The sequence below is a fragment of the Hippopotamus amphibius genome, chromosome 12 (genome assembly GCF_030028045.1).
Source record: "Hippopotamus amphibius kiboko isolate mHipAmp2 chromosome 12, mHipAmp2.hap2, whole genome shotgun sequence".
NCBI classification, from domain to species: Eukaryota; Metazoa; Chordata; class Mammalia; order Artiodactyla; family Hippopotamidae; genus Hippopotamus; species Hippopotamus amphibius.
In genome coordinates, this window is record NC_080197.1 from 31,759,408 (window position 1) to 31,771,477 (window position 12,070).

Here is a 12,070-nt window from a genome sequence, read left to right on the forward strand (position 1 = left end):
CTAAGGTCCCATCGCCCAATTCCAACTACAGCTAACATTTTAGTACTTTTCCTTCTTGTCTTTTCTTCCTATTCATTCATTGACTTCCCCTTTTTATGTATTGGGAAATCATATTTACTTTTACAGCTTCATATCTTGTTTTTAAAACTTAATTTATCATTAGTATCTACCATGTTGTTGCAAACTATCTATAAACATTTTCAAAGGCTGCATCCCACTCCCCTCTTAGTCCACTCCTATGACTGGACATTCATATTATCAATTCCACTTCACCTTTTGTCTACTTTACCTTTTATCTACTCTTTACTAATTTACTGTTATACATGGTAGTGTGAGGCTGTATCTGATGTGCTTCTACATATCTGTTAACTAACCTTATGTCCCCTGAACACCCATGACCTGGTACTCAGTGTTTTCATGTTGATAAAGATAGAGCTCGTCACAGAAAAGAAATATCAACTAATTTTTTTTTAATCACCAAAAATGGTTTTTCTGGTTTGTTTTTGCCTTTTAATCCCCACTTTGAAAATATTTTTTGAGTTTTAAATTATTAGTCTGATAAATGTTATGCTATATCCATACAATGGAATACTACTCATCAATAAAGCAATAAAAAGGAAAAACTACTGATACACACAACAACATGGATGAACCTAAAAATCATGCTGAGTGAAAAATGTCAGATTCAAAAGGCTATAGAATGTATGATGTCCATTTATAACATTTTAGAAAATGCAAACTAATCTACAGTGACAGAAAGCTAATAAGTGGTTGCCTAAAGCCAGAAGCCGAGGGGAAAGATATCCCACAAAAAGGTATTAGAAAACTTTTGAGGGGTGACAAAAATCTGTATCTTGACTGTGCTGGTGTACATGAGTACATATATATGTCAAAACTTTAAACGGATACACAGTTAATTGTATGTATATATGTATGTATTTATAATATATTTTATTTAATCCAACATATCCAAAATATTTTAAATGCAATCAATATAAAAATATGAGATATTCTACATGCTTTTTAGGTATAACTGATGTACAATATTATATAAATTTCAGGTGTACAATATAATAATTCACAGTTTTTAACTGTTATACTCCATTTATAGTTATTATAAAATATTGGCTATATTCCCTGTGTTGTACAATAAGTCCTTGCAGCCAGTTAATTGCACTTAAAGTATACTTCAATAAATTATCAGCAAAAAATTTAAAAATCCTTAAGTGGTCAAATCTGACAAACTTTTTCTTTAGAATTTCTTGTATCATTTCTAAGTTTAGATAGGAAAGTCTTCCTGTCCCTAGAGATTTAATAAATATTCATTTTTATATTCTAACTGGACTTAATGTGGTGATCATTTAATAATACATATGTCTAAGAGAGTAGATCTTGAAAAGTTCTCGTCAGAATCTGAAAAGGAATGGATATATGTATATGTACAACTGAATCACTTTGCTGTAAACCTGAAACTAATACACTGTAAATCAACTATACCCTAATATAAAATAAAAATTAAAAACATTCTCATCATAAAAAAATATTTGTAACTATATTCTTATTTCTACTTATGAAAGTTTAAAACATTTACTTTTCTCAGAAGTTTATTTTGACTTTTGATATGAGGTAAAAATCCATCCCCCACCCCCCCACCCCCCCAAATTATCATCCCAGCATTTAAGATTCACCCTTTCTTTCTTGATGTTGGAAGACTCTTTAACCTAATATCAAAGTTTTCATCTAATAGGGCCATCCAATCTGTCTGGTTGGTCTGCCTGGATTTTTGAACAGCCTTTAAGGAAGCAGGTTCTATGTTGAAGAAAGACAGAACTCTTTCTGACTTGCTCACAGAATTCATTTTCAGAGCCATCTGACCAAACCACTTTACCTGGTCTCTGTCGCAGCTCTCAAACAATCTGGTTTTGAGGCTGAGACCACGCAGGGTGGAGGGCCTGCCCTCTGCTCTGGTGTCATACTGTGATCAGCTGTGCCCTGGCCAAAGGGTACAGGCTAGGGGAAACTCATAGCTACCCACATCCCCACAAGGGAAAGGGTAAGTGTTGCTGCGGACTGCAAAATTAAAGGATGGTTCTGGGAGTGGAATGTTCACAGAGCTGGAGGGTAATTCTGAGTACGTGAGGGGACAGGGCTAAGCCCTCATGGGGAAAATTAGCCATTTCTCTTCCTTTCAGGCATTCTTAAAATTCTTTCCCATGTTAATGAGTAAGTGGAACCCCAACAATGTTAACAGGAAGCTGCTTCTTTCCAGTTCTTAAGTGGGTGAATCTTTGTGTCCCTGGGTGGGAGGCCATCTGTGAGAGGCTATTGGAGGCCACCTTCAGCCTACTTTCTGGTCCTCTTTTGGATAAGTTAATTGGGCATGGGTAGCTGCTGGCTCTCCTGACCCAGAAGCCCTTTCTAGTTAAGCCCTTTACAGAGCAGCAAGGTTGACAAGGCTCATAAGAGCACCCCCATGACTTCCCAGCCTGCCTGCCTGCCTGCCTGCCTGCCTGCCTGCCTCAAGGGCAGTGCTGGTTCATCCTGCCCTGTGGTGGTAGAGCGGGGACAGGGAGTTATTTGATTTCCCCCCCAGAAGTGTATCTTTCTGAACATCAAAACCATGGATTGTAAAACACCTACCCCATCATAGAATGAAATGGAATTCATGTGATCCTTGGAAATGATGATATTTCCATGATGACGATCAGAAAACAGAAGGCCACCAGAGAAGAAATGTACTTTCCCTGGAAGGAAAAGAGAGCTGGTAAGAGCTGGAGGGCTGGATTCTGGGGGCCAGTATCACAATGTTCTTCCTGCAGATACCAGGGCAAACCAGAGTGGCTACTAGAGACCATCTGAAGTGCTTAAGTTAAACAACCTATATGCTGAGCCTTGTGCTCTGAGAAAGCCAATGTACCCTCCTAGGGCCTCAGAGAGAAATGAGGCATGAGATATAATCTTTGCATAAAAATTAGAAAAAGCAGCAAGTGAGTAAGTTATCAGCTGATGGAGAGAGGCAAAATTCACATTCACTTATGGGTGTCTTTCAGGGAAATACACTAAAAAAGACTTTGGGTATGTCTGCTCCATTGCTGAGTTTATAGATGCTCCTTTCTACTATTTTAGCAGAAGCTGGTTCAGCTCTGAAGAAACCACATCTCTCACTTAAGGCTCAAGAAAGAGCACTAGAGCCTCAGCTGTTGAAGGACTGATGAAGGGTGTTTAAGGGCCCCTTGCCAGCAAAGGAACATGTGAATTAGGCAATAAGTGCGTTCTACAGACACTGGAGGCTGCTGTTCTATAGTTCCCAAAAGCAAGATGTGTGGGACATGGACACTGAGTGTGGGTTCCTTAGGACAAGGATTCAGGTTTAAGGAGAGTTGCTTGCTTCCTGGGTGGCCAAGGTTACACAGCAGCGCAGCATGGGCCCTAGGGAGTAGATCACAGAAATGATGGACACCTAAGGTGACAAGGGTTAAGGCTGGGCCTGGGCTTGCTTTGGAGACCCAAATGAAGCACCCAGGCCACCCATAAGACCCCTAGGTGAAGCTGCTCTCTGGAATTGGTTCAAGCTGGATCCTTCCTACCCCTGTAAAAGCCTTTCTTTCCATGTTTTCACAAACAGAGAAGAGAGAAAGTGTTTCTTAGAGTTCAAAGCATAGGCTTGGGGAACACTGCCAATATCTTATTGCTAAGGCAGAGGACATGACACCAAGAAGAGGGACTGATTCCTTGAGCTGTAGTTCTAAAAAGGTAGCCCTACAGCTCTGGAGGTTGTAATGACAAGAAGAGCCAAGGCCAAGTTTTGAAGGTTTCCTAAGAAGGTGAGGTTTCAGGAGGCAGAGAGGGTGAATATGTGTGCGTGTGTGTGTGTGTGTGTGTGTGTGTGTGTGTGTGTGTATTAATAGGGGGTGGGGAGAAGTGGGGGAGGTGGAAGCAGTTTTTAGGTACAAGAGGAAGGTTTAAAGCCTGAATATCAACAAAAGAACCAGACGACCAGTCAGAGGGAACTAATGCCAACCTTACCAGCCAGCCCAGTTCAAGGCACTCTGTGGTTCAAGTCCTGTCAGGCTCCTACCTTCCAACAAGTAAAATCTAGCCTCACCTACACACAGCCTTGCCCTATTGCCCTCTTAAGTGGAGGCTCCTCATGCCCAGCCTCATCCTACACCCACGCCAAGGTTTATCACTGCTGTTCCCAGACCATTCCCTCCCACACTGGCACAATACTTTCATTCCCTTAGAGACTCAAGCCCCTTCTTTCCTTCACTGCTCACTTCTATTGCCCTCCTAATTATGTTACAACACTTCAGCTTCTGAATGTACTCACAGTCTTCTCTCCCAAAGCCAACACTCACATTCCCTCTGAGAGTCCAGGGGGTAGGCCATGGCATCCTCTGGGCTTGCTGCTCCTAACCCCAGCTCCACAGCGGTAAAGCAACACCCAGAATGTCTTAACGTCTGAAATCTTCGGCTCTGGAACCTACTCTCTGACTACAATATGCCATCATCCTTTTAACTGTCTCACTCTCTAAACCTCATGCTGTGATGTCACTGAGGCTTCAAAGTCTTCAGTTTCCCCATTTTCCCTTATTGCTCAGAAATTTCTGACTTTCCTCTCATCCACATCCAGGGCCGATCCCCAGGGACAAGACAAACTTTTGATCTCTGTTTTGTCAGGGAAAGGAATGGGGACAGATTTTATTCAGTATTTACTAAGCACCAACCATGTCATACACATTACAATTTTCCATCTTTGCAACAACTGTAACAGGTAGTATTATTCTTAGAGGACTGATGGGGAAACTCAAGCTTAGACAAATCCTCCCAAAAGTCACAGAACTGCTTGGTAGTGGAGCCAAGTATGGAACACAGGTTTGTCTGATGCCAGGGCACTGTATCATGCTAGCCACTTCAGTTCTCTTTCTTCCTTTACCTTTGCTCTCTCCAAGCCCATTTGTGGCTAATCTGATGAGGTACCTTCTTTGCTTCCTCAACCTCAACAAGCCCTCAGTGCTGCCTGGCAGTCCCACCACTGCCATTTCCTTCCACCAACTCCTCCAGGGCCCAACCAAATCCCTCAACACTCTGCTAACACCACAACTTCATAAACTCCAGCCACAAGATGACTCTACCTACTGCTTACAGAGAAAAGAGGGGTCAACAGGTATAATCGGGTAGAAACTGCTCCCCCACCTACTGCTTAGTATCTGGACCCTTCCATGTCCTGGGCTCACTGTCCACCTGTGTACCTCTAACGTGAAGCTTCTCAGGAACAAGTCCCACTCAAAGGCCTCCTGGACAAACCTCAAAATCACTCCAAAGCTTCCAGAAAAGAGCACAGATTTGAGAGCTGGCAACATTCCAAGTAGTCACTGGGAAGATGGGAAAAGAAGTGGATCAGGGAGGTCATCTCCAGCGCCTCTTCTCCCTCTAGACTCTGAAGGCTCAAAACCAAATGGAAAAGAGGAAGACAGAAATTCATAAGGCAGTGCTGGAAAAGCACTCACTATGGGGCCTGGCCCAGGGGGAGGACACAGTACACAAGAGCTGATTTTAGTACTGATGCAGAGACTGTTCTGTGTGGCAACTACCCTTCAGCTTTGCTCTGGGAATAGTAACTCTGTTACTATTCTCAGAGCACACATGAGATAACTGAAGTCTCTAACTGGGTGGTCCAATGACAGTGCCCCAGTCTCTTAGATCCTAATTCACTTGAGGTAGTAATACTTCTGGCATCTGTTCTGGACTCGTGACTGTCAAACTGTGGTCTGATGGGACATGCCTTTGCAGAGGCTTCCCAGTGACTGGGGGAACCAGTTCCTGATGAGATCTCCCTGGCTCCTTGTCCAATCCCTGGTGCCTTGCTTAATGGGCTCTGCTATTCCTTCTCCATTCTGTGAGTCTGAAAACCCAAGGTAAGTGGAAGGTCCTCTTTAGTACCCAAGAAGCAGTAGGGGACCACAGCAGCGCTCTGTCTTTGATTGACCTCTACATCCCTAGAAGTCTAACAGGAGAGGAATGAGCCCTCAGGGCAAAATAAGACACCAAGTTTTAATGAAGAATTTGGCTTTTCTCCTTAGACAACTGGTTGTACAAATAAAAATTCTCCAATGGTCCAGCCTGTGTAAAGAGGGAACATTATCACTGCTGGGAAAATATGATGATGCAATGGCTGGATAGTTTTTCATTCTGTATGTGTGACAGTATGTGTAGTATATACATATGGTTTAAAGAAAAAAACCTAAACAACAACAAACCCTGATACCTGTATATGCACCACTCAGCCTAAGAAATCAAGTATTCCTAATGCCTGTGAAGGGTCCTGAATGTCCTTCCTCAAAGGCCCTCTCTCCTCCACCCAGAGAGAACCAACATTCCAAATTCTATATAATTTTACCATACTTCAATGTATCTATAAACTATATATGATTTAGTCTTGTCTGTTTTACTTTCATACAAACGGAATCTTAAACATGTTCTCCTATGACCTCTTTACTTCTTTCAACATCCTGTTCCTGAGAGTCATACACGCTATAGGTAACATGCAACTATGGGTAATAAGTATGCTGTAGGTATATGCTGTGTAATTCATCCACGTTCAGTGCTGCAGAGAACTTTCTCTTTTAAAGTGTCTCCAACAGTGTCATATGGGCACAAGGGAACACACGAGAGGGTGCAGAATGAAGCGGAGGGCCACTGCCTGGGCCTTCCCATTACAGGAAGGTGAAACTCAGCTTGGTCACCAGAGTTCTCAGACTTTATGTGTCAATGGTAACAGCACCTCTGCTCCTCACTGCTAAATAATCTTTGCCTGATGGAAAAAATTCTCTGGAGTCTCTAAATTGCTACAGGGATAATGAAGGTGCTGCATCAGTGCCAACCATTCACTGAGGCTTGTAGGAAATAATAGACATATGGTCAACTGATATTCAACAATGGTGCAAAGACAATTCAAAGTAGAAAGGAGAGTCTTTTCAACAAACAGTGCTGGAAAAAAATGGATATTCCCATGTAAAACAATGAACATCAGTTCATACTTTGCACCAGATATTCTGCCCATTCCCACTAGCCACAGTGGAAAATCTCATACTTCACAGGGATGGAGGGTAGAGTTCTCAGAAGGACTTTGCCTCAGTACAGGGTAAATGCTGTTCTGCTTCCTGCCTAACAAGGCTTAAAAGAAAGGCCCAGATGATAAGACTAGAAGAGAAATATAACTATTATTATAACTGTATCCCATATGTTCAAGGCTAGAGGAAAGACTGAACCATATTAACTTGAGACATGCAAGATGTAAAAAATATCTAAATTGAACTTCTAGAGATGAAAAATACAATTCCTGAGAAGAAAAATACACTGGATGAGACTAATGACATAAGACAACTGTTGAGAGCTTAGCTACTCCATGGTACTGCTGCCTCAGCGTCCATTTTGTTTGGCCAAGTTGCCTGCATGGGCCTTAAACTGACACTAGCCCCCTCATTCAAGCACATGCCCTAGACAACAGCCTGCAGAGTCACAAATAAATGTAAGTTCCTGATATGACTTTTCCAGCAGCCCTTGTCATCAACAGTCTCCTCTGCCTCCTTACAGTGCCTTTCCCTTGTGTGCCCCTTATATAAGACCCCCATGGAGTGTACCAAAACCCCACTCTTTTTGGTTTGAATTGACCAGTTTGGCCTTAGCCTGGGAATCCCAAAACACTCCACCCACAGACCCTAATAAAGGCATGTACTCCAGGTCCAGCCTGCACCTTGCCTTGAGCCCCACCTCCGTGTGGCCCCTCAAGGCACATGGACCTGTAAGTAATAAACTTCCCTATTTCAATTACTTTCATGGTCATTTGCTGAACCTGGCTCACCATCTAGCACCCTGTGTTCCAGTTAACAAATGTTAATTTAACAAACTCATAACAACAATGCAGAAAAAAAGATTAGTAGCAGAATATGTAGAAGTTATGCAAAATAAAACACAAAGAGAAAAGTGATTAAAAATAATTGTAGAGAGCATCCAGGAGCTGTGGGACAACTTTAGGCAGCCAAATGTATGTAACTGGAGTCCTTGAAGGAGAGGGGAGAAACTGAAGAAATAATGGCCAAAAATTTTTCAAATTTGAGGAAAACTCTAAATCCACTGATTCAAGAAACTAAATGAATCCCAAGCATAAGCAACATGAAGAAAATGACACCAGTCACATAAAGATCAAATTGCTTAAAATCTGTGACAAAAAGAAAGAAAATCTTAAAAGCAGCTGTAGTGAAAACATATAGAAAGGAACAAAGATAAGAATGACAGTAGATTTCTGCTCAGAAATAATGTTAGCAAGAAGACAGTGGAGTGGAGCAACATCCTTAAAGCACATGAAGAAATGGTGAACCTACAATTCTTTACGAAGTGAAAATATCTTTCAAAAGCCCTGAAGGTTGCGACTTCGGAAATGGCTGTGAGGAGTCTGGAAAATTCTCTCCCCAGGAAGCAGCCATAAAACGGGACTGACTGTCAAATACAGCTAGTTAAGGACTCTGGAAAAGGACCAAAGTTACACAACAAAACCGAGAAACATTTAAGGAATTCTACTGAAGCTTGGTAAGAAGAGTGGAAATCTGTGGTGTTTCAGCTTGGGGCTATTCACTTTGCCTCCCCTCCAGCTCTGTGGTACAGAAGTTTTATGAGGGAGAGAGGTAGGCCTGCCATAGTGGCTGACTTTATTTGGGGAAGCACAGAAAATTCCACATGTAGGGATATCAAAAACCAAAGCAATCAAAGTGGCAAACATTCAGGGAAGACCAACATACCAGAGATCTCAATGCTGGCTGCTACAACCAGCCAGAAATGTAACAGGAAAATCAGAGGATTGAGACAATAGATGGCAATCATGTCTTTACATACTGCAAGAGAGATGTGCTGTAAGCCAATGTCCTGGTACCGGCTGCACCAAGAGACAGGTACAAGAATGCTCATGACAGCACTGTCTGTAATAGCAAAAAACTATAAACAACCCAAATGTCCACCAAGAGTCAAAAAGATAAACAGCATGTTTTCATACAAAGCAATCCTATGGAGCCATGAAAATGAACGGCTACACACAACAAACTAGATGAATCTCAGGACCAGAATATTTTGCAAAAAAAGCAAGTCCCGGAAGAACAAGATAGAGCATGATTCTAATTTGTATTAAATTCAAAAATAAGACATTGTTTAGGGATATGGGCATATGTGGTAAAACTCTAAAGCAGGTTCCTGAGGATTAGGTACTGGGCAGCCTGTCTGACCAAGGTCAGCAGGGCAGGGAAGACAAGGGCACATAAAGGAAATGAATGAACAGGAAGCTGCATAACAAAAAGTCTTGTGATAGCAGAAGTCACTAACTGGGGAAGGGAAAGATACCAGAGCTGGAAACATTTCAAGATAAAGGAAGTGCTATTCTTTTTGTCCATAAGTGGTTTACTAGGCCATCCCTAGATTGAAAATCAAGAGATCTAGACCCCCCCACCCCCAGATGTTACCACTAACTTGTACGATAAACTCAGACCCATTTTTCACCTTCTATGGAGCTCAAGATATGAAGATCAATAAAGATAATGCATGCTGACGAGCTTTTTAAATGCCTTCAGAGGGTGGGAACAGATAAATCTCAGCCTCAACTGCAGGCAGATTCATCTAGACCCAAATGACATTTAAGCTTCAGGACCCCTCACCTGCTCAACTCCCCTTCCAAGCCCCAGAGAAGAGACCTAACCATTTTGTATGTATTACTTTTCCTTAAGAGAGCCCCAAAGTGGTATAAACTTCAAGCCCCATAAAACTGACCTAAGCCCTAAAGTGGTGAAATGCTTAATACACAGCCAGAGGACACTCCTATTTAAATTCTCTGCTCCTATTGAAACTTTCTGCCTCAGAAAACCATCTCCTAATTCAAACTACATTTTCTTCAGGAACTAAGAAAGTGTGAAATCTAAGCTCTCAAGTGGGTGACTAACAAGCCTCCAGAAATTCCTGGCTGTTTCCTTTATTCTTGTGAAGAGACCTCAGGATACACTGAATCTTGTTGGATAACTCAATAAGTTATAAGATTATTTTTCTAACAAGGCCTTTTGCTAAGAAGGTGCAAACTAATTTTGGCAAATATCCTTGCTAAATATTATAACTGGTTCAACTATGACACCGCACAACCACCTCTGTGTTGTGTCTACAAGCTGATTTTAAAACATTATGCAATTTTGCCTCAAGGCTGGGAGTACTTTCATACACTCCCCTGTCTTCAGCAAATGTTCCTAACTTCTTGGTCTTTCTACCAGGACTTGGAGAGGCAGAAATGCAGGGGCCGCAGCACAGGCATAACAAATGCGACCCGGCATTCTGTGAATCAAAAACCAGGACTCCTTGTGCTTTGTCTTCTATGACAATGGAGAAGCAGAAGTTTAACCAGTGATCCGAGAACACGGAGAGCAACCTGCCACCAGAGAGAATATTCTCAAGAAGAACAAATTATCCAGAGAGGGAACTTGCTTAGTAAAGGATGAGGAATTTGTGGAATAAGTCACAACTCCTCCTCCACAAAAAAGGCTTATCTAACAGGGGAAGAACAGGATTCATAAGAAAATGTTATTTTGAGGAAACCAAAAAGGAGCACGGAATGAATCCCCAGGAAATCCATGTAAGACCAACATAATTCTTGAGAATTTTACATCAGCAGAAACATTGCCAGCTTGGACTGAAAGGGATAGAGAGAACAGAAAATGAGAGGAGACTGTTGGACCCCCCAAAATTCTAAAAGGCAAGAAGCGGGCTGATAAAACTAGTCAGCTAAAAAGTGCCACCTTCATGAAAAGGAAGCATGACAGAGGTACAGCCACAAACCCAGAGGGCAGAGTCATGAGTCTAGAGGGCAAAACTAAGAGTTTAGAGGGTAGAACCAAGAGCCCGGGGGGCAGAACTAAGGGCCACGGAGGACTATTTCCAAGCCTTGAAACCTATTCCAGGAACTGGAGTTTGTCTAGCTGAATTTCAAAGCTGCCTTAGGGTTGGGACTCCTTTTTATCTTCCATTTTTCCCCTTTTTAATATGAATGTCTATAACTATTATTCTATGCCAGTCCTACCATGTACGTTGTGAGGGCTGGGGCAGATAACTTGCCTCTAATTTCAGGTCCACAGGTGCAAAGCAACTGTGTTCACGAGCTCTACTTTATGAATTATGCTCCAGGGCCTCACCTACAGCTGATTTAGATAATCCTGATGATGAGATTTTGGATTTTTTCAATTGGTGAGATTTAAGACTTTGAATTGCTACCACAATGGAATAAGACTCTTGGGTGGGGGGTGACTGTATCTTACATGTAAGAATTGTGGGGGCCAGAGGGTATACTGTGGTAGGCAGAAATTTAAGACAGCCCCCATGATCTTCATCCTCTTAGGTTACTCCTGTGTTCATGTAACGTTATATGGCAAAAGGAAGATTATCTGATTGGGCCTCCTCTAATCACATGAGCCATTTAGAAGCAGAGTTTTCTCTGGCTTGTAGAAGAGGAGTTCAGAGAGATCAGAAGTGTGAAAGAGATGCAATACGAGGAAGGTTTTTTGTTGCTGAGGTGGAGGGGGTCACAGGGCAAGGACCTCTGGGAGGAGGAGCTGATAGCCAGCAACAAAAGAGGCTCCTCAGTCCTACAGTCTGAAGGAAATGGACTCTGCAAACAACCAGGACGAGCTTGGGAGCAGGTTCTTTCCCAGAGCCTCCAGATATAAGCCTGGCTGATGCCTTGACTTCAGCCTTATGAAACCCTAAACATGAATCCAGCAAAGCCTGCCTGGACTTTTGACCAAAGAAGTGTGAGATAATAAATGTATATTGTTTTAAGCTACCAAATTTGTGGTAATTTGTTACACAGCAGTAAAAAACTAATCCAGATTTTGTTTTGGCCCAACAGAACCTATTTCGGGACATGCTGCTGCTCTAGCCCATTCTAAGAGCAATCCTCAGGCAGCAACAAGAGGAACATGTGCAGTTCTGGCGCCAGTCCTTCCTAGCACGTTTTCTTGTGGAAAATGCAGGGATCAAAAGAGAAAAG

At 42.2% G+C, this 12,070-nt stretch overlaps 1 protein-coding gene across 6 annotated transcripts in view; it reads right to left on the bottom strand.

Annotated features, from left to right (window-relative positions):
- DNAAF9 (dynein axonemal assembly factor 9) overlaps positions 1-12,070 on the bottom strand; it is a 139,729-nt gene that overhangs the window by 44,975 nt on the left and 82,684 nt on the right. For all 6 annotated transcript variants that reach the window (XM_057701122.1, XM_057701121.1, XM_057701120.1 and 3 more), the window contains one exon: positions 2,641-2,744. In XM_057701122.1, coding sequence (XP_057557105.1) covers positions 2,641-2,744 — 104 coding nt within the window. The remainder of the gene's footprint in view (positions 1-2,640; positions 2,745-12,070) is intronic.